The sequence below is a fragment of the Hipposideros armiger genome, unplaced genomic scaffold (genome assembly GCF_001890085.2).
Source record: "Hipposideros armiger isolate ML-2016 unplaced genomic scaffold, ASM189008v1 scaffold_21, whole genome shotgun sequence".
Lineage (NCBI taxonomy): Eukaryota > Metazoa > Chordata > Mammalia > Chiroptera > Hipposideridae > Hipposideros > Hipposideros armiger.
In genome coordinates, this window is record NW_017731371.1 from 7,068,007 (window position 1) to 7,095,730 (window position 27,724).

General features: G+C 40.5%; 1 protein-coding gene across 2 annotated transcripts in view; it reads left to right on the forward strand.

Moving 5' to 3' along the window:
- The first annotated feature begins 5,184 nt into the window (after window positions 1-5,184).
- The window catches only part of ZNF789 (zinc finger protein 789), a 57,076-nt gene continuing 34,536 nt past the window's right edge, over window positions 5,185-27,724 (forward strand). The window contains exons 1-5 of one of the 2 annotated variants that reach the window (XM_019635380.1): window positions 5,185-5,273; window positions 6,458-6,540; window positions 7,088-7,176; window positions 8,225-8,351; window positions 15,661-16,870. In XM_019635380.1, the coding sequence (XP_019490925.1) occupies window positions 7,090-7,176; window positions 8,225-8,351; window positions 15,661-16,870 (1,424 nt within the window). In that variant the 5' untranslated portion in view covers window positions 5,185-5,273; window positions 6,458-6,540; window positions 7,088-7,089. Of the gene's footprint in view, window positions 5,274-6,457; window positions 6,541-7,087; window positions 7,177-8,224; window positions 8,352-15,660; window positions 17,323-27,724 lie in introns of those variants that run through there. The other variant, XM_019635378.1, reaches the window with a different exon arrangement.

A 27,724-nucleotide genomic window follows, 5' to 3' on the forward strand; every position in this document is an offset into this window, starting at 1 on the left:
GAGCTGTTGTTCAGCATCTTAGCTGTGGAGGGCAGTGTCACTGGCCCTCATATGTGGGATCCGAACCGGGGCCCTCTGGCATCCCAAGCGAGTGCTTAACCATCGCGCCACTCGGCCGGCCCCAGAAAGACATTTTAATCGTCTCCAAAGCCTGAAGCCGTTGGAAACGTGCCTATTTGGTGGACAGATACTCAACCTAATCAATGGCATCTAGGAACTCTATTGACATGGGAACGAGGATTTGCTAGTATTTCTCCAGGTCCTGAGGAACGGCCTTTGTGGGTGCCTGGCAGGTGCGTTAAACCTTACCATGAGAGACAGCTCACGGAAGAGGAGATTTGCCTGGATAGCAGACATGGAGCTGCCCGAGTTCCACATGTCTGGTCTATTGCTGACAACCACGTTGAAAACCACCCAAATCAGCCCACCCCCGGGAGGATGGACTCCCAAGACGGAGAAAGCTCAACCTCCCACATGGGAGCAATTTAAAAGTTGTCTCAGATAGAGGAAAGCAATTTGGATGACAAAGGCATACCTAAAACTGACACCAATATGCTGGTGTCAATGCTGGCAGTCATCTCAGTTGTAAGTTGTCTTTTGCCAGGCATTGCAGCAGTTAATTTTACCTATTGGGCTTATTTGCCTAATCCTCCTTTATTTTTATTTATTTATTTTTTTTAAAGATTTTTATTGGGGAATTGGGGGTATGGGAACAATGCTGGGGAATTGGGGGAAGGGGAACAGACAAGTTGCTGTCCTTTTGTTCTTCAGTCTAGTTGTGGATGACGTTGCTTCACTGGCCCAAGTTGGCACCATCATTGCGCTCTTCTCAGGCGAAGCACATCAGTCGCCGGCTTCTGGACGGCCGCTCACTGCGGCTGCTGGCGGCTCATGCTGGCGGCTCATGCTGGCTGCTGGCTACATACGGTAGCCCATGGCAACCCACTGCCACAGGGTATTCAGCCTACGCGGTCGCCGGCGACTCACAGCAGCCCAGCTCCAGGTTGAGCTGCTGTTCAGCATCTTAGCTGTGGAGGGTAGTGTCACTGCCCCTCAGATGTGGGATCCGAACCGGGGCCCTCCGGCGTCCCAAACCAGTTCTTAACCATCGTGCCACTCGACTGGCCCTAATCCTCCTTTATTAACTCCCTTAACTTGGAGTGATGATCCTCCCATAATTTACATTAATGATAGTTCTTGGTTTCCTGGACCCGAGGATCCGAGAGGTCCGGGGTTTCCAGAGGAAGAGGATCGGAGCTTTCCCCTTTCCAATCATACAGTGCTAGGATATTTAAACACACCTATCTGCATTTGTTTCAAACCCCCGTGTCTCTCACTTTCCCATCAAACCTGGACCATTTCCAGAGGGAAAGGAAATGGCATTTTTAAAGGTATGTTTATGATTTCTGGTAAGGGATTCAAAATTCAGGAGAAGAGCACTCATAGTTATCCTCCCCTCATTTCTCCTTGTACCCATCAAAGTAATTGGATTGATGGACAGTCCCATATTCACTGGGAAGAGTGCCGAGGGAGAAGGGATCTGGTGCTATTTAATGATTCCTATGGAATTGTAATAGACTGGGGCCCCCATGGGGTCACAGTCTGGAACTGTACTCAATTTAATTGCTCCCATTATCAACTCCTCAGATAGTGGGTACGTTATCATAACTACTTACAAGTAATTGAAACTCAATCTGATTCTTCTATTACTTGGATGGATGGTGCTCTTGCACCTCCTCAACTAAAAATGATTAGCCCCTTTCGAGGGCTGGTTCGAGAAAATGCTATGGAAAGTTGCCCTTAGTCTTGGCCCGAGCCAAGTTTGGAAAGGAAATTATACTCACTTAAGTAAGGGTAATTATGACTTCACCTTTGTGGACACTCAAAAATTTTATTTACAGGCATGTTTAAAGACTCCTTTTGTCTTTTTAGTTGGCACCATAACTATTCATCAAACAGCAAAATTAGTGGAATGTCCTCAGTATCATCTGTACACCTGCATTAACTCCTCAATTTACGATGCCTCCCATGATCAAATTATGATCCTTAGAAGGAGACAAGGATTATGGCTTCCCATGCAGGCCCCTTGTGTGTGGGAAGGCTCCCCCACTGTACATATCGTTTTGCAACTCCTTCATAAGATCTTGCACAGAACTAAAAGATTTATTGGACTCTTAATTGCAGCCGTTATGGGAATTATAGCTATAACTACCATGGCTGCTGTTTCTGGAGTAGCTTTACATCAAACTGTCCAGACTACCCAATTGGTGCAAGAATGGCATGAAAACGCCAGTAAGGCTTGGAACCAACAAATTAAGATTGATCAACACATTAATGTTAGATTAGCTGATTTGGAGACAACTGTAGTCTTCCTTGGAGATCAATTAGAAAATCTCCAAACTATGATTACTTTAAAATGTGATTGGAATGTTTCTACTTATTGTGTAACTCCTTTTTCTTATAATCATTCACGCACCCCATGGTCTGAGGTACGAGCTCATCTCCTGGGACTAACACCCAACCTCACTGTGGATATTCAACAGCTACAGCAGGAGGTGGATTTGATATCTAATGCTAATCTCCAACTCCTCCCGGGAGAGGAATCGCTCTCCGGGACTGCGGAGGAGCTATCTACTTTAAACCCCCTCACTTGGGTAAAAACCCTTGGAGGAGGATTTGCGGGTGCATTTATAATCTTATTGATTTTACTTTTCTTATTTTATCTAGTCCTCTACTGTGGACAACAAACCCTTAAACGAGCAGTAAATCAAGAAACTGCCAAGTCTGTATTCCTCCTGTTGCAGAAACAGAAAGGGGGAGATGTAACCTGGTAGCTGCCTAACGGAGTGTTCCCGCGCACTGATCCCATGAAGTCATAAGGAAGTGTCTCGGAATGCTGAGACCCGAGGGAATGATCTCGGTAAAGCTTCCTAATCAGATGGTCTCGCAATGCCAGTCCATCTCCTGGGGTCGTGTGTGAAGGCACATTATGTGCTGGAGCACACAGGAGCTTCTGGGAAGGCAGTTGCTAGATACACAGACTTAACAGATTAGAATTTATTGCCTAGTAACTTTAGAGAATAAAATATTTGCGTCCATCTGAATCGGTGCTCAGTTCTAGAGGCTTGAGACCCCTGGCCCGCATGAACTCAATATTTGGTTCTTGTATTTCTTAACCCTTTGCTGCCCCTCTTGCACTCTTCCGCCCTTGTCGCAAGGGCCAGGATAACCCAAGAACCGGGAGCACCAATGTCCTAGGGCAAAAATGTCTCAGCTCCAGTAGAGAGAGAAAATATCCCCTTTTTGTTCTATTCAGGTCCTCAACGGGTTGGATGATGCCCGCCGGCATTAGTGAGGGCAATGTTCTTTATTCAATCTGCCAATTCAAATGCTATTTTACCGACACAAGCACTCATAGACACACTCAGGAATGTTTTACTATGCAATCGGACATTTCTTAGCCCAGTCAAGTAGACACATAAAATTAATCATCACAAAAGCTTGATATAGTTCCACCTGAAAACCTCTCATTTTTCTGTGAAATAGACGGTGAATATTGACTAAGAAAGAGGAACTTAGTGATGAGGTAGAGGGCTTAGGAGAGCAGCGTCTGGAATGGCTGTTGAATGAAGTCAGAAAAAGAGACAACCATGGATAAAAGGAGATAACCATGGATAAATAACTGCTAAATTATGCTAGGACCTAGCTGAGATTGGGAGTTGGAATGGCACCTTCTCAACACTCAACTCTGTCAGGCTTTGTGCTTGAAAATTGTGGTGCACAAAACATGTATAGTCTTTGTCCTCATGGAATTTACAGTCAAGTAGGAAGACGCACATTTAAAAGTAGCACACACAAAAAATGTGTAATTACAAATTGTGGAAAGTCTATGGAGAGAAAGAACAGGGTTCTGTGAGAAAATTAATTTGATTAAGGGGAAGGAGTTCAGGGAAGGCTTCTCTGAAGAAGGGGCATTTGAACAGAAATCTGAAGGATTACTAGAGGGAGAGATGTTCTAGTACATCTAGATTACTAGAAGCAGAGTTTGGGATATCTGAGATACTAAAGAGCACATGTGATAAGTATAGAAAATGATAGGAAGATAGCAGGAGAAAATTCAGGCTTGGCAGAGCCAGATTATGCAGGGTTTTATAAACTGTGTTAAGAAGTTTGCATTATTCTAAGGGCAGAGGGAAATCATTGAAGGGTTGAGAAGAGTTAACACAGATTTAATATTTAAATGTTCATCTTGGCTGCCTTGAATATTATGGATTGAGGAAAGGCAAAATTAGATATGGAGACTATTCAATTGTCTATGGTAATTTGGACTAGAATGACACTTGTGATACAATTTTTTTTCCTGATTTCTGTAAAGAACTGGAGCGATTGCCCTCAGTGTTTCTGACATTGAGGAAAGAAGTATCTTTTGTCTCCTAGGTCTTCGGCTCAGGGGGAGTGGCACTTCCAGTACTAACGTTCCTAAATTCCAGGTCCACACAATTCTCCGTTTCAAAGCCAATCTCCCTACTTGCGTTTTTCTCACATCTAACTTTTCCTTGTGAAATTCCAAATCTTGTTTCTTCATTTATATCTTTCCAATCAGGGCAATGGTTTCTCAATCCTGCCTATACTTTTTATCAGCCAGAATACTTTCAATCAAATCAGCGCTATCGCTCAGTTTACAGATTTGGGCTTTATTATAAGAAAGAATGAGAAATACTCGAGTAAAAGACTGTGTAACAGGTCCCCACACCCACTTAATAATCAGACACTAAAATCACTTGGAGCTTTTTTTTTTTTTTAGGTTTAAGATTTTTTTCCCCCATTTTTTTATTTTTTATTATGAAATACACATTTTTTAGAATTAGTTTCAGCTTCACTTGGAGCTTTTAAACGGCAGCTTCTGATTTTATTCAGAAAGCAGACCTAACAGGTGGGGAATTCTTTCCATTTTAGGGCTGACAGTTCTGAAGGCCCGCAGTTCTCTCCTCTGGCTCTGCAGCCGCTCCCCGAGGGCAGGCACCTGTGTCCCCAAGGATAGGCACCGGTGTCCCCGAGCCCTCTGGGAAGTGGAGTCCTTTCGTCAAGACCCCCGACCTGGCGGGTCGCCTCCAAGTGCGCAGATGCGACTCCAGACGAAGCCTCGGCCTGACGCCTTTTGTCTCCTTGCAGCTCCCTGGGGTCCGAAAGGCGACTCCATCCACCCCTCCCAGAACGCAGGCTGGCGGGGATCCAGCCAGGAGGCCGGAGCAGGATCCGCAGCACGTCCAAGGGTAAGAGAAAGCCGGACCGGAGACGCGGGTCTCCGGCGAGCCGCCGGTCCATACACGCGGCTCTGATGCCTCCTGCCGCAGCCCGAACCGGGCTCTCAGGTTCGGGCCTCCGCGGGGAAACGGCTGGGCCCTGCCAGCATCGACGCCCCCCGCCCCCGGCCCCCTGCAACACACACACACCAGGCGCTCCGCACGCTCCTCCTGGATAAGTCCCGCTGGCTCTCTAGCTGGGTTTGTGGGTTTGGTTCTGAGCCGAGGGGCGTCCTGACGCGCTGTTGCTGCTAAGCCCTCTGGGAAGTGGAGTCCCGGAGCGCGAAGTGGGCGTGGCAAACAGGCGTTTTGGGAGCCAGAGTTCGGGGCCCGGGAGCTGGACTTCTGAGTTGGCGAGAGCATAAGCGCCTCCGGCTGATTTTAACCTTAAGTTTTGTCACTCCACCAAGAAGATCCTTAAGGTTCTGAACTTTTGGTACAGAAAGAAAAAAAAATAATAAAAATGGAGGCTATCTTTAACTCATTCCCCTCCGTGCTTTGCTTTATTAGTCTTTGGCCCTGCCTCTATTTGGGAGCCTCTGCAAGGGGTTCCACTCAAAGTGTGAGAGAGTTTCGGCCTGTATGTTTCCACGGTCTTAAAATAAGGAGCTAGTGAGGAATTGGCTGTATAAGGGCCCCATCTATCAACTCCTTGTGTTTATGAATAGCGAGGATGAACAAACTGTGGGAGCCTTGCTTATAGTTACTGCTACCATCGTCACAGGCCGCCTTAAGGACACTTGTGTGATTTAGGGTCTCATGGGAGTTTCTGCACGGTGTGGAATCAGGTGTGTGACTGAGTCTCACAGTTCACTGCCCTGTTTCTCTGTTTTTGCCCTGGTGTGGCATGTAATGACTCACCTTGGTACTCCAGAGGATTGGTTTCCAGCTGTGGAGATTAATTTAGCCTAAATAATAAAGATTCCAAGCAAAGTAGAATTACTTTCGAGGCTCCAGGACTTAAATACGTAGCAATAAGCCTCCCAGGAATGGGAGGGAGTAGAGGGGGATGCCCTAAGGAGCAGGAATTTGCCAGAGGAGTGCAAGCCTAACCTCAAAATCTCTCTCCAGAGTTTGAGTGGTGTTAAATGATTTACACAAAGAAGCAGATTATGTGTATTGTTGAAAATCCATGTTTATCTTGTCTGAAACAGTGAATAAGGAGGAAATTACAGCAATAACAGGACAGAAGAGAAGCTGGTCATTGATTATCTGACCGTTGAAGTTGAGGAAAGAGGTAAGAATTACAGAAATAAACATGGAGTTGAAAGTAGGGACAAGTGGAGGATATGCCCTTGATGAGATTGAAAAGGGTGGGTGCCCCTGTACGACAGAAAAGGGAAGCAGACACATGTCAGGAGAAGGCCCTGAAGTAATCTCTCAGTAAGCTACCATGTTTGGAAAGCATTAAGTAGGCTTATTGTAGCACATTTCCATCATTTTCTTTTAGCACTTCTGTGCTTATCCATATTCCTTCTGAAGCTGTGGAAGGCAGACTATTCCATAGTGCTTGCTTCTGTGATGAAGGGCAGGTCACACTTTTCCACCCTTGTTAGACTGTTGCAAAAGGTTGATGTATTGTGGGTCTGTGAGTTTAACTTTTTGATCAAAGCACTTTTACCTTATTGTCTTATTCTATACTGAACTGAGCTTTTTGAGCTAGGTAAAGTAGGCCTTATGCACCTATATAATTCAGCTGGCTTGTGATGGCTTTTGTCCTAGTGAATTTGGAAGTTGGAAGATAAAGTTTACCTACTTTATGGCTTTTTTCCTACTCTATCCAGCCATGACTACTGAGAATACGTCTCTGCTCCCAACACAGAGCACAGAAGAAATGGAACCTGCTGTTGAACTCCTTCCTGTTGAATTCCAGGCAAGTTTGAGTTTAATTTTTCTTCCCCAAAATCTTAGCTTGGTGTATACAGTATGTCCTTGTTTCTATCTTTCACCTTGCTTCAGAGGTCCACAGAAATCCCATCTAGAGAACTGAACCAAAGTAAATTTGCCTTGCAGAGTTGAGTCTCTGGGGAATGCTAAGGCTGGAGCTTTAAATTTGGGATTTTGTGTGAATGGTATTTTAAATTATGAAATTATGATACCAAGAAAATAAGTGTAGATGGAAAAGAGATGAGATCTTATTACTCATCTCTCATCTTCATAAAAAATCTTTGGAAAAAAGAAAAAAAGAGTATAGCTTTGGAGTCAGACTGCCTCCAAATCTCAGATCTAATCTTTACATCTGTAAATAGTGTTTTTTGGTTTTTTTAAAAAGATTTTTATTGGAGAATTGGGGGAAGGGGAACAGACAAGTTGCTGTCGTTTTATTCTTCAGTCTAGTTGTGGAGGACGTTGCTTCACTGGCCCAAGTTGGCACCACCATTGCGCTTTTCTCGGGCGAGGCAGATCAGTCGCCGGCTTCTGGATGGCCGCTCACGCTGGCTGCTGGTTGCTGGCTGCTGGCTAGACATGGTAGCCCATGGCAACACACTGCAGCCGGGGCTGCAGCCTACGCGGTAGCCGGCGACTCACGGCAGCCCAGCTCCAGGTTGAGCTGTTGTTCAGCATCTTAGCTGTAGAGGGCAGTGTCACTGGCCCTCATATGTGGAATCTGAACCAGGGCCCTCTGGCGTCCGAAGCCAGCTCTTAACCCACGTGCCACTCAGCCGGCCCTGTAAATAGTGTTAATAATAGTATACTTACCTCATATAATTATTATTACAAGAGGTTCTTAGTACATAGAAATAAGTTATAAATGTTAGCTATTATTATTTTCTCTAATCCAGACTAATTCTTAGAAATCTAAAAATATTCCATTAAAATGGTTAAAATAAAGGTTTCAGATTTAAAAACACTTCCTCTTCTAGATTGTTCTCTTCCCTCAAGGATTACCAAGTCCTATAAGAATGTGCTTGTTCTTCCAGGAATTGGTGACAGTCAAAGATGAGGAAATGGACTTCATCCATGTGGAGGAAGAACAGCTGAATTCTGACCAAATGTACATGGGCATGGATCTGAAGGTGGAGAATTCTGGGAGCCTAGTATTTTGGGGTAAGGAAGTTATTTTGTAATGCAAACTGCTTACTGGGACATAAGCTTTCTCTATAGCTAATGGCATCTAAACTGCCATAGTTTTGCTTAAGATCCAGAGAGCCCTGATCCCCTAAGGGATCACCAATCACTTTGGGCTCAGAATTGGTTTTCTTTTCTCTTTTGACAAGTAAAAGTTCACTGCAAGTGGAACTGGAAAAGGACAGCTTCATTTTATGGATTTTAAGAATTATAAAGCTATGGTAATCAAAATAGTGTCATATTGCTGCAAGGATAGAGGCAAATAAATGGAACAGAGCAGATAGTCCAGAAATAGACCTACACATATATGGTCAATTAATTTCTGAAAAAGATGCAAAAACAATTCAGTGTTAAAAGGAGAATCTTTTCAATAAATGGTGCTGGAACAATAAAATGAACCATAAAATGAACTTCAATCTATACCTCCCATCATATATAGTAACTAAAATGGATAATAGAGTTAAGTAGAAAACCTAAACTATAAAACTTCTAGAAGAAATATTAAGGATAGTCTTTGTTACCTTTTATAAGGCAAAATTTTATTAGATATGACACCAAAAGCTTAATCCAGTAAAGCCTTCTGGGTCTCAAGTTTATTTTATAGGAAAGTTTTTAACCTTAAACCTGGATCCTGTATTAGACAGAGGACAATTCAGGTTATATATTTCTTCTTGACTGAGCTCTGGTAATGCTTTCCCATCTTTCATTCCTGATATTGATAATCTGTATCGTCTCTTTTCATTTTGTTGGTCTTCCTAAGAGTTTAACAATTTTATTGATCTTTTCAGGGAACCAACTTTTGATTTCATTGATTCTATGTATTGTTTTCTGTTTTCAGTTTTATTCATTGATGTTCTTATCTATTTATTTTTCCCCTTTGCTAACTTTGTGTCTACTTTGCTTTCCTTTTATTAGTTTCTTAAGGTAGAAGAAGCTTGATCATTGGTATAAGATCTTTCTTCTCTTCTAATATGAACACTTAATGCTATAAATTTCCTTCTAAGTACTGCTTTAGCTGCATTCCATGATTTTGGTGGTGTTTTCGTTTCTATTCAGTTCAAAATAATTTCAGTTTTTACTCTTTTTAAAAATATTTTATTGAGGAATTGGAGGAGAGGAGCAGCATTGGGGAATTGGGGAAGGAGAACAGACAAGTTGCTGTCCTTTTGTTCTTCAGTCTAGTTGTGGAGGACATTGCTTCACTGGCCCATGTTGGTATTGTGATCATTGTGCTCTTCCCAGGTGAGGCAGATCAGTTGCCGGCCTCTGGATGGCTGCTCACGGTGGCTCTTGGAAGCTCATGCTGGCTGCCGGCTGCTCATGCTGGTTGCCGGCCACTCACAGTAGCTTATGGCAGCCCACTGCAGCAGGGGCTGCAGCCTATGCTATCGCCAGTGACTCATGGCAGCCCAGCTCCAAGGTCGAGCTATTGTTCACCATCTTAGCTGTAGAGTGCAGTGTCACTTGCCCCCACGTGGGATCCGTACCAGGGCCCTGATGCTTAGAGCTGGCATCCCAAGCCAGCTCTTAACCAATGCGCCACTCAGCCGGCCCTCAGTTTTCACTCTTGACTGTCTCTTTGACTCATGATTTGTTTACAAATTTCCAAATTTTAGGTGATTTTTCAATAAATTTCTCTTTTTAAATTTTGTGCTTTGGTTCTGTGTGGTCAGAGATACTTAATGATTTCAGTTCTTTTAAGTTTTTGAGATTTGTTTTATTACCAATAATATAGTCTTGATGAATGTTCCACGTGCACTTGAAAATAAGTTTCATTAGGTCACATTGGTTGACATTATTATTCTGGTCTTCTGTACACTTACTGATTTCCTGTTTACTGGCTTCTGTTGATTACCAACAGAGAAGTGTTGAATTCTCTAACTGTAACTGTGGGTTTGTCTATTTCTCCTTTTAGGTCTATCAGTTTTTGCTTAATGTAATTCTGAAACTTTTTTTTTAAAGACACATTTATTCAGCATTATGATCAGACTATTACATTTAGCAATCCATAGCATGGATGCAAAAAGAAAAAATCTATATTGAAACCTTTTGTTGGGATACTTTACACTTTCCACAGAACAGAAACTAAAGTAACCTGTTATATTAGTGAGGAATACAGTCTTTGAGTTTTTTCCCATGCACATGAGTGTTGTCTAAAACATGTCTTCTTTGTAGCAGCTAGGCCCTGCCACCACTGTGCTTGGCTAAGTTCAAAAATCTGTTGTAACCTGTAGCTTCCCTGTCACTTCTCTGGCTCTCCTCTCCTGCTAAGCTTTGTTTCCTGGCAGTAGTTAAAACCTTCTGCCACTACCATAGCTACTGCTGCTGCTGGAACCACCATAGCCACCTGGGTTGCGTGCTTTGGCAAAGTATTGGTCTCACCTCAGTAGGGGCCAGAACTTCTGCCTCCAAAGTTTACTCCTTTCATGGGTCCAGAATTTGAAGGTTGATTGTTCTAATTGCCAAAATCGTTGTAGCTTCTGTCACCTCCAAAATTGCTTCCATCATTACCAAATCCATTATAGCCCTCCCTACTGCCACCATATGCTCACCACCACAGCTGCCACCAAAACTACCTCGACCACTGAAGTTTCCTCCATGACCAAAGTTGTCATTGCCACCAAAACCGCCTCCTCGACCACCACCAAAGTTTCCAGAACCACTTCCACCTCTTTGACTGGATGAAGCACTAGCCATCTCTTGCTTAAATAGGGCTTTCCTTATATCACAGTTGTGGCCATTCACAGCATGGTATTTCTGAATGACAATCTTGTCTACAGAGTCGTGGTCATCAAAGGTCAGAAAAGCAAGGCCACTCTTCTTCCCACTGCCTCAGTCAGTCATGATTTCAGTCACTTCAGTTTTCTCACACTGTTCAAAATCTCTCTTAGGTGATGATCTTCAGTGTCTTCTTTAATACCACCCACAGAAATCTTTTCCACAGTGAAGTGGGCACCAGGTCTTCGAGAATATTCTCTTGAGACAGTCCTCTTTGATTCCACAACTCTTCCATCCACCTTGTGTGGCCTTGCCTTCACGGCTGCACTCACCTCCTCCAAGGATACTTACTTGGTGGTGTACACCAAAAGAAAGGCCTGAAACTCTTTTGTTAGGTGCATACATGTTAAGAACTGTTTATCTTCTTGGTGAATTGACCCCTTTATCGTTATATAATGTCCTTCTTTAATCTTGGTAATATTCCTTGTTTTGAAGTTTATTTTGTCTGATATTAATATAGCCATTGTTGCTTTCTTTTAATTAGTGTTTGCATAGTATATGTTTTTATGCTTTTAGTTTAACCTATTTAAAGTGAGTTTCTTGTGGACAGAATATAATTGGGTTTGGTTTTACATTCTGACAGTGTCTGATTTTCAATTGCTATGTTTAGATCATTTACATTTAAAGCCATTGGTATGATTGGATTTAAATCTTCCACACATCTAGTTGTTTTCTATTTGTTCCTTCTTTTCCTTGTTCTGTATGTTTTTTGATTGGGTATTTTTTAAAATTCCAATTTATCTCCACTATTAGCTTATCATTAAACCTATTTTTAAAGTTTTTAACAATAGTTGTCCTAGAGTTCGCAATATGCTTTAGTTAATCACAATATACCTTTAGATAATATACCACTTTTTGTAGAGTGTAGGAACCTTCTATAAATTTCTAATTCTTCTCTCCTGTCTTTTGTGTAATTGTGTCAGACATTTTACCTTTACATATGCTATAAAACCACAATATATTGCTATTATTTTTGTTTAGGACAGTCATTATCTTTTAGAGCAAATAAAAATAAGAAAAAATGAATTTTATATTCATAAATATTTATATTTATTTTCATTTATGCCTTTTTTTTAAAGTGGTGAAAGAAGTTTATTAGAAGAGATAATACACTTCAAAGAATTAGGAGCGGGCGGAGCACAAAGAAAAGCGGCTCGAGGCTGCGGCTCAAAGGCTCAAGGGTGGCATTATTAGGAGAAAAAGTACACTCCAAAGAGTTTGGAGTGGGCCCGAGCAGAAGAAGCTGCTCAAAAGCTTTATGCCATTTTTAAATGTAGCTCGGGGGTAGCAAATTTTCTTTAAAGAGGATCAGATGATAAATAATTTCTGCTTTGTGTGCCATATGGTCTTTTTTTGCAACTACTTAACTTTGCTATGGTAACATGAAGGCAGCCATAAACAATATATAAACAAATGGGAGTGGCCAGATTTGGCCTGTGGTTGGTCAGATTTATCCCATGGGCCGTAATATGCTGACTCCTGGTGTAGGTCTAAGTTTTTAACTGATACCAGATACCTCTGCCTATAACATTTCTTATAGTGCAGGTCTACTGGAAATGAATTCTCTAAGCTTTAGTTTGTCTGAAAAGTCTATATTTCATCTTCATTTTTGAAAGATATTTTTTACCAAATATGGAATTATGGTGACAGGTTGTTTTTCTTCTTTCAGCACTTTAAATGTGTCACTTCACTGTCTTCTGACTTACATAGATTGTGAGAAAAACTTTGCTGTAATTTTTACTTTTGTTCCTCTGTATGTAATACATCTTCTTTCTATAGCTAACTTTAAGATTTTCTCTTTATGTTGGTTTTCAACAGCTTGAACATGATGTGTTTGTGTGTGTCCGTGTGTGTGTGAGTGTATGTGTGTGTGTCATCCTACTTGGGGTTCTCTAAGCTTCTCTGGTTCTTTGGTTTGATATCTCTCAGTGCTTGTATTTTTTGAGTATTATCAGCCATTAACTCATCAAATATTGTTTTTGTGCATTCTGTCTCTTCTCTTTCCAGGATTCTAATTACATGTATGTTAGAACATTTGGTATTGTACCACAGTTCTTAGACACTCTTTTCTGGTCTGTTAGTTTCTTTGTTTTTCATTCTTTTTTTCTTAGTGTTTTAGTTGGGGTAATTTATATTAACCTATTTGCAAATTAACTGATTCTTTTCTTACTACTTACTGTTGATTTTACTGCTGTACCCATCAAAGACATTCTTCATCTGGTTACCATACTTTTTCATTTTTAGAATTTCCATTTGACTTTCTTTTATAGTTTCAATCTGTTTGCTAAAATCACCCAACTGTTAATGCATGTTGTCCATATTTTCCACTAGAACCTTTTACATATTAAACATAGTTATTTTAAAAGCCTTTATAGTTCTGATATCTGGGTAAATATTGTCTTGTTCTGTTGATTACTCTGACTATTGTTTTATACTATCAGATTTGAATGGAGCTGGAGCTGGGTGCATGGAGAGAAAACGCAAGCAGACCTGTTATGAGGCTGTTGCATTAATTTGGGTGAGGGATGATGGTGGCTGAATTAGGGTGGTAATAGTGGGGAGGGAGAGTACAAAAAGAATATGAGGGAGGTATAATCCCTAAGACTTGGTGATTTATTTGTTGTGATTGGTAGAGTAGAGGGAGGAGTTCAATGATTCTCAAGTTTCTGACTTTCAACTACAAAAACTTTTGGGGGTTTTGTAAGGATTAGATGTGTTAATATATTTAACCTTTTAGAATAGTAGCTTATACATAATTAACACTATATAAATGTATGTTTAATATTATAGTTCACAATATATTTTAAACTTTATGTACCATGATATTTTTAACTTCTGAAAATTAGGGCAGCATTACAAATTTATTTTACTCAAACATCAGTTATGTTTCTATATACTGGGACAAAACAATTTTAAGAACACTTATATTCCTTTCCAGATTTGCTTCAGTGCTTATATTTTTTGTGTTCAATTCAGTTCATACAACATATGTTTCATTGTTAGATGACATAGTTAGCTAAGATATATTTAATTAAAAATTATGATGGTGCTATTTTCTTCGTTGGTGAAACCTGGTGAACATTCAGGTTGAGGGAGAGGATGAGTTAACATATATCTACATTGAATTCAAGATTTCCTAGTGGATATATAGTAAATAGTTGGATATATAGATGTGGGAGAGAGACAACTAAGCTGAAGATATGGATTTGAGATCATTGCTATATAGAAGGTAGTTACATCTAGTAGACAAATAAGTCCTGAGATCTGATGCACAGTAGAGTGAATATAGACAATGTAATATTTAATCATTAAATTTGCTAGGATACTAAACCTTAATTATTCCAACCACAAAAAAGAAATAATTATGTGATGTGATAGAGGTGTTAACTATTGATACAATGGCAATCATATTTCAGTATGTAAATATATGCAAACAACATGTTGTATATATTAAATTTGCACAATGTTATATGTCAAATGTATTTCAATTTTGAAAAAGGCAATTAATATCATGGACTGGATGAGTTCTTTAAAGGAAACAGTGTAGTTGGGGGGTGGTAGGCACAAAAGAGACAAGCCTAAGAGTGAACACTAAGAAGAATCAACATTTAAGAAGAAGAAACAGCAGAAAAAGTTCAAAAGAAAGATCTGGTGAAAATCCTGGAGAGCTTAGAATTATAGAAGTGGAGAGAGAATATAAGTCAATTACATCTGAACAAAATTGGGGGAAAATGGAGAATGTTATTAGGAGGAAGGCATGGTCAACATTGTCAAGTGCTGTTGAGAAGCCAAGCAAATCAAAGAATGAAAGGATCCACTGGATTTAGGTGAACCTAAATTGTTAGTGACTTCAGTGAGAACAGAGAGAAGCCAGACTACAGTGAGTTCTGGAGCAACTATGTGATGAGGCAAAACATTTTTGAGAAGTTTGGCTATGACAAAAAAAAAAAAAAAAAAGAAGGAAGCAAGAGTGGAAGGAAGGAAAGAAAGAAGGGGGAAAGTGGTTAGTGAACACACAAAATAATTAAAGCATACGGTAAACAAAAAATCTGTGTCTTTAAACAGGACTGGAGGGAACTATTTAAAAAGTTAAAGGTGGTTATCTCCAGGTGGTATTATTATAATTTATTTTTGTCTAATACTTTTCAAAACTGTCTAGTCTCAAACTGTTTTTTCATCTTTCTCCCCTTCCTTAGTTATTATATGTTAACATTTATTCTCATCCTATCTACTTATCCTTCTTCCTGGTTAGTCTGTTCAGTTTTTCATCCTCTTTGGTAGAGCATCCTCATTGTCTATCCTTTTATTGTGCTTCATATTAGTCATTCTCCCATCTCTGTTATTCCTTGAAACTTCTTCATCTGCCATCACTTTGAGGCACTTTCTGAAAACATTCAAATAAACGTTTTAATAGGCATCATTTAAATTTTGTTACCCTCTTGCCAATTTAACAGTTTTCATACTCTCAACACAGAGACCATAAACATTTGCACTTTTTATTTAATTTCAGATTCTGAATCTGTACGTGAAACTAAAAACTCCCTTTCAAAGCAGGAAGTTTATGAAGAAGTATCATCTGAAAGGGAGCTGATAATAGAAAGACTTAAAAAGGATGATTCCTGGGACTCCAGATTGATAGAAGCCTGGGAATGTGAATGCACATTAGAAAGGCAACAAGGAAATCAGAAGAAAGATTTAAGGCAAGTCATAATTAAACACAAGAAAAACCCCATGGAGGAGTGTAATGAAATTAGCAAAAGTTCAAACCCAATTAAACATCAGAAAGTTTACTCATTGAAAAAGCCTTGGAAGTGCAGTGAGTGTGGGAATTCCTTCAGTTACTATTCAGCCTTTATCCTACACCAGAGAATTCATACTGGAGAGAAGCCCTATATATGTAATGAATGTGGAAAGGCCTTCAGTCGGAGCTCATCACTTATTCAGCATCAGAGAATTCACACTGGAGAGAAACCTTATGAGTGTAACAAATGTGGGAAAGCATTCAGTCATCGTTCTGCCCTTATTCAACATCATATAATTCATACTGGAGAAAAGCCCTATGAATGCAATGAGTGTGGGAAGGCCTTCAACCAAAGCACATACCTTATTCAGCATCATAGAATACACACTGGAGAGAAACCCTATAAATGCAAGGAATGTGGGAAAGCTTTTAATGATACCTCATCTCTTATTAAACATCTAAGGGTTCATACTGGAGAAAAACCCTATGGATGTAAAGAGTGTGGGAAAGCCTTTAGTGACAGGTCAGGCCTTACTCAACATCAGAGAACTCATACAGGGGAAAAGCCGTATGAATGTAGCGAATGTGGGAAAGCCTTCAGTTACTGTTCAGCTCTTATTCAACATCAAGGAACCCACACTGGGGAAAAACCTTACAAATGTAATGAATGTGGGAAAGCCTTCAGTGACCGCTCAGCTCTTGTAAGACATCAGAGAATTCATACAGGAGAAAAACCTTACAAATGTAAAGAATGTGAGAAAGCCTTCAATCAGAGCTCATCCCTTACAAAGCATGTGAGAACTCATACTGGAGAGAAACCATATAAATGCAATGATTGCGACAGAGCCTTCAGCCAGAGTTCATCTCTTATTCAACACCAGAAAATTCATACAGGAGAAAAATCCTACAAATGTAAGAAATGTGAGAAAACTTTCACTGTGCGTTCAGCCTTTCATCAACATGAAGAAATTCATAATGAATAGAATGCAGCAAATTCCTAAAATAATTATGTTTTTTCATCTGATTTTAATGATGAGCAAAGTTGGAGGACTCACACTACCTGATAATAAGAGTTACTATAAAGTTACAGTAATTAAGATAGTGTATATTAGTGTAGGCTAGACAAATAGATCAGTGAAACAGAAAGAAGTCCTGAAATAGATCCACTTATAGGTCAATTCATTTTCACAACAGGTGTTAAAGCAATTCAAAAAATGGTGCTTGAACAACTGCATATCCATATGGGGAAAAAAAGAACCTTGACCTCTATTTCACTTTATATGCAAAAATTAATTAGTGATGGATCAGAAACCTAAATGGAAAAGCTAATCTTAAAACACATAGAAGAAAGCATAGGAGATTAGCATTATGATCTCAGATAGACAAAGGTTTCTTAGGACAGAAAAGCAATAACCATAAAATAAAATGATGAATTAGACCTAATAAAAAGTTAAAACTTTTGTTTTTTTTTAAAGACTTTTTATTGGGGAATTGGGGGGATGGGAACAGCGCTGGGGAATTCGGGGGAAGGGGAACAGACAAGTTGCTGTTGTTTTTGTTCTTCAGTCTAGTTGTGGAGGACGTTGATTCACTGGCCCAAGTTGGCATCATCATTGTGCTCTTCCCGGGCGAAGCAGATCAGTCGCTGGCTTCTGTACAGCCACTCACTGTGGCTGCTGGCCACTCACGCTGGCTGCTGGCTACACACAGTAGCCCATGGTAGCCCACTGCCACAGGGGCTGCAGCCTACGCCGTTGCCTGCGATTCACGGCAGCCCAGCTCCAGGTTGAGCTGTAGTTCAGCATCTTAGCTGTGGAGGGCAGTGTCACTGGCCCTCATATGTGGGATCTGAACTGGGGCCCTCTGGCATCCCAAGCCAGTTCTTAACCATCGCGCCACTCGGCTGGCCCAAAACTTCTGTTTTTTCTTTTGATGAACCATTAAGAAAATGAATACAGAACCCACAGACATGGAGAAAATATTTGCAAAGCATGTATCTGACAAAGACTTGTGTCCAGAATATAAAAAGAACACCTACAACTCCAGAATAAAAAGACAAATAACCCAACACATAAAATAGGCAAGAGAGTTAAACTTCACAAAAGAAAATATGCAAACTTTAAAAAAACACATGAAAAGTACTCAACAGCATTATTCATCAAGGAGACGCAAATTAAGACCACAGTGAGACACTACTACTACACATCTGAACAGTTAAATAAAAAGTAAAAACTAAAATTAAAAATACATACGTTGGTAAAGTTGAGGAAAAGCTGGTAGTCTCATATATTGCTAATGAGAATATAAAATGGTACAACATTCTGAAAAACAGTTTGACAATTTTTAAGAATAAAGTTAAACTCATGCTCTTTAACCCAGCAATTACACTCTTAAGTATTTACAATAGAAACGAAGATATATACCTCAAGAAATAATAGCAAAAACAGTAACAACACGGGCCGGCCGAGTGGCGCGATGGTTAAGAACTGGCTTGGGACGCCAGTGGGCCCTGGTTCGGATCCCACATATGAGGGCCAGTGACACTGCCNCACGTCTTCAGCGTTAAGGAAGAGCAGAGTCCGATGATTGATTGCCTGGTTGATACTTTTGTTTAGTTTGATTTTGTTGTAAGGGAAAACAGGATATGATTAAAAGTTTAAGGGGGTTCACATTATTGTGAAGTGGCACTTTAGATTTTGAGTTCCAAATGTACAGTATTCACAGATGATATACAATAGTTTAGATAATGAAAAGGTTGTGGTTCGTTCCCCAGTGTTGGAGCCATTATCAGGACTTTTTTGAATACTTTCCTGCTTGAGAGGTAGAGGGTCTTCTTTCACAGTGTTTTTAGGGAACATGAAAGGTGTGTGAGGGAATTTCTTAAAAATGCACTTACATAAAAAGCAAGCTTCACCGGTAGCCAGAAAAGCATAAAAAAAAAATGAAAATTGCGTGTATCCCGTCACTTGTGTACTCCCTGAGAGTAACAATATTAAATGAATAATGTTAAATAAAAGCTGAAGTGGAAGCCACAGTTTGGGTATAACCCTAGGCCAACCACCCCATAGCTGGGGAACCAAAACTTAAACTGTCCTAATTTTCCCCCGTTGCTGACTCTGCCCTTCAATGAAAATTGAGCTTTCTTCTAGTGGGGTCATCTTGCATCTTCCCTAGCCAATCAGCTACAAAGAAATTAAACTGTACAGCAGCACTACTTTAAAAGGAATGTAAGTTTCTAATAACCAATCACGATAGAAAACAAGGCACATCCTCATTCATGTGTAGGGGGGGAGAAAAATAATTTTCTCTCTACCCTTCTGAGTTCTTAGCTAAAACCCCCCTGCAATAAAAGATTAAAAGAAAAACAAACATAAGTGTATTAATATACTCGTATAATATGTAGCCTGAAGTCTCTGGTAACTTTCCTAAAAAAGTTTTTACACTCTCTGAGCTGATTTCTGTATGATGTAGAAATAAATGAAGACCACCCAAATGAGAACAAGCAAAGGCTCTTCATTCAGAACTTGCTATAGCAAGGGAGTCAGCCACCATCACTCATGTATGGCAGAGTCTCAAAAGCAGGGAGGGGAAAGCTTTATAGTGAAAAAAAATGAAAGCTGAAATATGCCCAGTTTGGAGGTTGTTGGCTTGGGGAAAGCTGGAGCAGGTTAAATTAATAGAAGTGAGACATCCTAGCTGATTGGGTAGTGGGGAGCATGTTTGGCTTTCTCTGTTGGGCCTAAATTGGAAGAGGGTGTAAATATTAGGGATAAGTTGGCTGTTACTGACCAAGTTCTGACTTGGGACCTATTACTGCATTGGTTATGGTTTGAGTTCTGGGCTAGTTGCTAGGGGTTGCAGGTCAGAGTGCAATTTTTATCTTTTTTATCCCTTTATGTATTCAGTCTCTCAGGTGCTGCAGAACATATTCTAGGGAGAAGGGGAGGGCAGGGCCACAGATTCTTTTGAATGTAGCTTCAGAAATTACTAAAAAGGGGTCGGCCGAGTGGCACGTTGGTTAGGAGTTGGCTTGTGACGCCAGCTCTGAGCAGCAGGGCCCCGGTTTGGATCCCACATGAGGGCCAGTGATGCTGTGCCTCTACAGCTAAGATGTTGAACAACAGCTCAACCTGGAGCTGGGCTGCTGTGAGTCGCCGACGACGGCGTAGGCTGCAGCCCCAGCTGCAGTGGGCTGCCATAAACTACCGTGAGTGGCTGGCAGCCGGCGTGAGCTGCCAAGAGCCACTGTGAGCGGCTGTCTAATGGCCGGCGAGCGACTGCCTCACCCAGGAAGAGCGCAATGATAATACCAACATGGGCCAGTGAAGCGACGTCCTCCACAACTAGACTGAAGAACAAAAGNGCCAGCAGCCGCAGTGAGCGGCCGTCCAGAAGCCAGCGACTGATCTGCCTCGCCCGGGAAGACTATAATGATGGTGCCAACTTGGGCCAGTGAAGCAACGTCCTCCACAAGTAGACTGAAGAACAAAAGCATAGCAACTTGTCTGTTCCCCTTCCCCCAATTCCCCAGTGCTGTTCCCATCCTCCAACTCCCCAATAAAAATCTTCAAAAAAAAAAAAGAAGGGAAAATGAAATCATCGTATGTTCATGCAACACATACTACTTAGCATTTAATAGGAATATACACAACAACATCGATATATCTCACAGACATTATTCAGAGCAAAAGAAGCCAGATACCAAAAAAAAAAAAATTGTGTACTGTATGACTTCATTTATATGAAGTTGTAGGGAAGGCAAAACTAATTGTGATAGGAAGAATAGTAACTTTTCCACACAGCCCAATCACTCTAGGCACAGCAGGCCAGGATACTGGGGCCTAATGCTCTCAAATTCTCTTGCTCCAGCTTATTCGTAGTGTGGAGGTGCCACTCCAACAGGAACAAGCCAAGGAGAATAACGATCAGTGCTGCAGAGAGCAGGAGAGCTACTCCAAGAGAAGTGGGCTGCTATCTCTGCCTCCAATGCTTGTGCAGTGGAACAAAGGTCAGATCCAGTCAAAGATTCAAGGAAGAAGATGAGCAAGGCAGTTTCTCTGGAATGGCGCTCCAACTCCATTTTGAAATGGCATTTTTCACAAATGTCAGGCTTAAAAATAAAATAACACGTGTCGTTGGTAGTCTGGAAGACCATGTACATGCCCAAGGCTGTGCCCTCTCAGGAAGATCTGTGAGTATAGTAAAATAGTTTTTCAATGGCAGTTGTCTCTTAATCTGTTGCCCTTACTATACCTACATAATAATAAAATGTATTAAAACCACATGGTAGCTTTGATGAGAAAGTAATGTTTAAGCTACAAACTTTATTATCAAGGGGAGATACTAAATTAAGAACAGGTAAGAATATTTCTAGAAAAGAGAACAGAATGTGAGATGGTCCTGAGGCAAGAAGGCACATGTTACTTTCTTTAAGAATGGGCAGTGTGATTTGTGACAACATGGATGGACCTAGACTGTATCATGCTAAATGAAATAAGTCAGGCAGAGAAAGACAAATACCATATATTTCACTTATATATGGAATCTAAAAAACAAAAGAAATGAGCAAACAGGCCCGGCCAAGTGGCACGTTGGTTAGAACTTGGCTAGGGAAGCCAGCTCTGAACAGCAGGGCCCCGGTTCGGATCCCACATGAGGACCAGTGATGCTGTGCCCTCTACAGCTAAGATGGTGAACAACAGCTCAACCTGGAGCTGGGCTGCTGTGAGTCACAGGTGATGGTGTAGGCTGCAGTGGGGCTGGTTGGCAGCGGGTGTGAGCTTTTGAGAGCCGCCGTGAGCGGCTGTCCAATCACCGGCGAGTGACTGCCTCACCCAGGAAGAGCGCAATGATAATACGAACATGGGCCAGTGAAGCGACGTCCTCCATAACTAGACTGAACAACAAAAGGACAGCAACTTGTCTGTTCCCCTTCCCTGATTCCCCAGCACTGGTCCCCGCCCCCAATTCCCCAATAAAATCTTTAAAAAAAAGAGAGAGAGAGAAATGAGCCAACAAAACAAAGAAATTCATAGATACAGAAAACATTTTGATGATTGCTAGATGGGAGGGGGTTTGGGGGAGTGAGTGAAAAAGGGAAAGGATTAAGATATATAAATTGCCAGTTACAAAACCAGTCATGGGGATATAAAGTACAGCATAGGGAATATAGCCAATACTGTAATAACTGTATGGTGTTAGATGGGTACTAGACTTACTGGGGTGATCACTGTTGTATATTTGAAACATATTGTGTGTCAACTGTAATTTGAAAATAAATTATTTTTAAAAAGTGGACAGCATGGATAAAGTCACAAAAGAAGTTAATGGGAGTAAAGCCAGCAGTGTATGAATGAGGCAGAACCCAAGGAATACAGGGCATTGGAAGTACATGACCTTTTCTCCTAAGAGTCATAGAAAGTTATTGAAGAATGTAAGCCGTCTATGTTTACATGATCAACTATAATATATATTCCCTGTTGTGATTAAGCTTGTCTGAATCGTTACTTGTAGTTAAAAGAACATTGCCAAAGGGCTGGCCAAGTGGCTGAGTTGGTTAAGAGCTCGCTGAAGAGTGCGAGCTCTGAGCAACAGGGTCGCCGGTTCGATTCCTCGCCTGAACTGAGTTGCCGCTGAGCTGCCACCAGGTGGCAGGATGGCTCAGCTAAACAATCAATCAAACAAACAAACAAACAAAAATTGCCAAATATAATAATGGTTGCTCAGATTAACCCTTAACATGACCAATCCAATGTATGTACTTGACCATTAATGACAGTCTTTTCACTTAGAGGAAGGAAATTCACCTCTAAGAGTTTTAGCATTACAATTCCCATGCAGCAGAGAATTGTAGTTTGTAGACTAAAATAAATGTATTGCCATAATCATTACGCTGACTTGGGGAGTGGTAACATAGACTGCAAAAGATAAAATAATTCTTCATTTGTTTACTTAGACTCCAAACACTGTATCGAGTGTCCAGAAGATCATTATCCAAACAAGGAGAGAAAACACTGCCCCCCCCCAAGAGCAGAAATGTTTCTATCATTTGAAAAATCTTTGGGGATGTCTCTGGTCTGTGTAATCATTTTCTTTTTCATCCTCACAGCTCTAGTTCTCATACTCTGTAAATTATCAAGACTCTCATAATCTAAGCCAATTATAGAGCTCTCAGCTATACCCTTCTCATCTCTCTCATCGCCTGCTTCTTTTGTTCTTTGCTTTTATTGGTCAGCCTACAGTAGTTACTTGCCTCCTTCAACAAACAGGTTTTGGAATCAGATTCACTGTGTCTATTTCCTCTGTTTTGGCCAAAATCATCACTGTATTCTTGGCATTTAGAACTAAGAAGCCTGGGAGTAGAATAAGGAAGAGTATGGAACACACAACCTTTAAAACTATTGTCTGCTTGCTGATCCAAGCAACAATCTGAAGCTGTGGACTTCTCCCCCATTTCTAAACAAGGACTCAGAGTCTGAGCCAGGTTTCATTGTCATTGAATGTAACTAGGGCTTCATTAATGCTTACTGTGTCTTGGGCTACACAGCTTTCCTGGTGCTTGTGAATTTCACTATGTCATTTTTGGCCAGGAGCCTACCTGACACTTTCAGTGAAGCCAAGATCCTTGCATTCACCGTGCTGGTGTTTTGCAGTATCTGGATCTTTTTTCTTCCCACTTATCACAGCACCAAGGGGGAGGCCATGGTGGCTATGGAGATCCTCTCCATTTTAGCCTCAAGTGCTGCATTATTCACCTTCATATTTATTTCCAAGTGCTATGTCATTCTGCTGAGGCATGCAAAGAATGTTCAGAGATATTTAAAGAAGAGATGACTCTATGGTATTTAAAAACTAGAGAATTAAAAAAAAATTGTCTCAGCTATTAGATGATACTAAGAAAATAGATAGCTGAGAAATGTAAAATGCAGAGACTACTTCTCATAGAGGTAGTCTTCCAACATAGGGCACAGTAAGCTCTGAGTAATATTGAAAATACCAATGTATGTCGCGGGCACCACCCAATCTGAGCAGATCCTGCTTAATCAGAATAGATGGTGGCAGGAACACTATAGTGGTGCATACCAGTTGAAAAGCAGCCCCATTGCTACCAAATTTATGGTAGAAAAGGTGTTTGCACTGAACTAATTGTGAGCAGACAGATTTTTATGTGACATAGGTTGAAAAATATGTATTCATTGGGTGGGAACAGAAGGCCATAATGTAATAGTATTGAAAAAGTACAGCTTTTCTTCCAGAGCTCTTCCCTATTCCTGGTCCCTACCTTCTGTGAGAATAAGAATACAACCATGTGGAAGTTGATACATCTAAAAAAAATTATCCAGAGGATAGAGAGATCGAGGAAGGAAGAATGGCACATCATAAAAGCTCAGTACCTCTTTTCTGATTTCATTCAATTTAACAAAATGTGTCGTTAGTAATAGTAACAAAATTTAGGAGAACCAGAAAAGCCAAATAAATGGAGCAAGTGGCATATGAAATTCCTAAAATCCATTTTGAGTTTTCAAACTCAGCAGGTACCTTTGCATTAGACCATGCAGATAAACAGAAACAAATCTAACTTTTTCTTAGATCAACTGTATCCTAACCCGTCCATTCCTGTCTTGGAGGTTATCTGATTCTTTATCAAGGCTAATTAGTATTTCTATGCTTCTGATCTCATCCACTCAAGCTTTTTGTGAGAACCTGAGAGATGAGAATTCTTGAGAGAATCTGAGTTACCAATATCATATTTCTAAATTAAAAAAGAATATATCAATTTTCTCAACTCCATTGATATAAATTTTTAAAACTTAAATGAAATGGATAATTTTCTGTATAAATATAATTTACCAAAAGTGGACCAGTGAAGAAAGTCTAAACAGAACAGTTTCCTTAAAGAAGAAATAAAGAATGTTGAAAATAAAATCTGGGTTCATGCTTTCAATGCAAAATTCTGCTAAAATTTGTAAAGATTTGATCATCCCAATACTACTTTTTTTTTTAACTTTATTGGGGAACTGTGTTTTTCCCAGGACCCATCAGCTCCAAGTCAAGTTGTGTCCTTCAATCTTAGTTGTGGAGGGTGCAGCTCAGTTCCAAATCCAGTTACTGTTTTCAATTTTAGTTGCGGGGGGCAAAGCCCACCATCCCATGTAGGAGTTGAACCAACAACCTTGTTAAGAGCACTCACTCTAACCAACTGAGCCATTCAGCTGCCCATCAGCAGCTCAGCGGCAGCTCAGCTCAAGTTGTCTTCAATCTAGTTGCAGAGGGCACAACTCGCTGGTTCATGTAAGAATCGAACCAGCAACCCTGTTGCTCAGCGCTCACTCTAACCAAATGAGCCACCCAGCCGACCTCATCCCAATACTTCTTAAACTTAACAGAGAATGGGGAGAAAGAGAAAGTTCTATATTTTAAACAAGTATAAATTTAATATTAAAGCTTAATAGAAATTGAATAAAAATAGATGTACACATCATTTTAATTTATGAATATCAATGTATAAGTACTAAAAATATATTAGCTAACACAATCCAACATCACATTTAAAAATACATCATGACCAAATGGAGTTAATTATAGAAATGCAAAAATATTAGCAAACCTATTAATATGTCTAAGGAGAAAAAAAAATCATGATTGCTTCTATAGATACTAAAGTGTGTATGAGGTCAGACAATTCAGTTTGTGAACTTATCCTAGAAAAAGTGCTACATACCTCATTGCTGAATATCACCATGGTCACCTTCAAAACACTTCCTTTGAGAAGCTATGCACCAACGCCAGCACTTAGTCCACCCTTCAAAGCAATTTTGGAACTCTTTTTCTGGGGTGGCCATCAGAGCTGTCATAGTATTACCCTTGATGTCCTGAATGTCATCAAAATGTCTTCCTTTCAATATTTCTTTTATCTTTAGGTAAAGAAAGAAATCATTGGGGGCCAGGTCAGGTGAGCAGGGTGTTCCAATACAGTTATTTGTTTACCGGCTACAAATTCCCTCACAGACAGTGCTGTGTTAGCTGGTACATTGTCATGATATAAGAGCCATGAATTGTTGGCAAAAAGTTCAGGTTATCTAACTTTTTCACACAGCCTTTTCAGCACTTCCAAATAGTAAACTTGGTTAACTGTTTGTCAAGTTGGTAAAAATTCATAATGAATAATCCCTCTGATATCAGAAACAGTTAGCAAGATAGTTGCAACAAGTTCACGAACTTAATTGTCTGACCTTATATGTGTGTATGTATTATTTCCAAGCCACCATTTTTTTTATAGGAAAGTACTAGTAGCAAGTCTACTAAAATTGGGCAGAATGCAAGATGATTACTATTGTCATTATCATTTAATATTACATAGGCATCATTGTCCAATAAAACTAGACAGGAAAAGAGAACTAGAAGTCTAAAATTCTAAAAGGAAAAAAAAAACTGGGTCTATTATGTACCTAGAAAATCCAAGAGAATTTAAAAAATAACTACAAACCAAAAAGAACCAGTAATGTAGCAAGTTATAAAATTAACTTACACAAATCAATAACCTTGGGGCTGGCCTGGTGGCTCAGTTGGTTAGAGTGCGAGCACTGAGCAACAGGATTGCCAGTTCAATTCCCACATGGGCCAGTGAGCTGCACCCGAGCTGAGCTGCCGCCAAGTTGGTGAGAGCATGTTGCTGGTTGGACTCCTGCATGGGATGGTGGGCTGTGCTCTCCCCCCTCCCCGCAACTAAGATTGAACATGGCACCTTGAGCTGAGCAGCCACGAGCTGCTGTAGGGCAGCCGGATTGTTCAGTTCGTTAGAGAGCATGCTCTTAACAACAAGGTTGCCGGTTAGGCTCCCACATGGGATGGTGGACTGCTTCCCCCTTGCCCTCCACAACTAGATTGAAAGTGGCGACTGGATTTGGAGCTGAGCTTGCGCCCTCCACAACTAAGATCGAAGGACAACTTGACTTGGAGCTGGTGGGTCCCGAAAAAACACAATGTTCCCCTTCCACAATTTCCCAATAAAATCTTTAAAAAAAATCAATAGACTTCATATATACAAAATTCTTAGTTAGAAAATTTATAAATGAAAAGACTTCATTTATAACAGCAACAAAGATGATAACATTTCAAGAAATAATTTATCAAGAAATGTGAAAACAATTTATGAGGAAAACTTTAAAACACTCCTGAATGAAAACAGTACACTTAAATAAATGAAAAGACATTTATTCTTAGATAAGAAGACTCAGTGTCATAAAGATGTCAATTATCCTTAATTTAAATCTTAGCAAGATACCAATTCAAGCAGTTTTCTTTTCTGTAGCTATATTTATTAATTCTAAAGCTCATGTGGAAAAATAAATAAGCAAAGAATAACAATAATTTAAAAATGCTGAAAAAGACCAAGTAAATTTTTCTACCATTTATAAAAACAACATAAATCTTTTCTATTTAAAATAGTGTGATATTGGGCCGGCCAAGTGGCGCGTTGGTTAAGAGCTGGCTTGGGACGCCAGCTCTGAGCAGCAGGGCCCTGGTTCAAATCCCACATTAGGGCCAGTCACGCTGCGCCCTCTACAGCTAAGATGGTGAACAGCTTGTTCTGGAGCTGGGCTGCCGTGAGTCACTGGCAACAGCGTAGGCTGCAGTGAGGCTGCAATGGGCTGCCATAAAACTACCCATGAGCAGCCGGCAGCTGGCGTGAGCTACCAAGAGTCGCTGGAAGTGGCCCTCCAGTGGACTGATTCGCTTCACCCAGGAAGAGCGCAATGATAATACCAACATGGGCCAGTGAAGCGACATCCTCCACAACTAGATTGAAGAACAAAAGGACAGCAACTTGTCT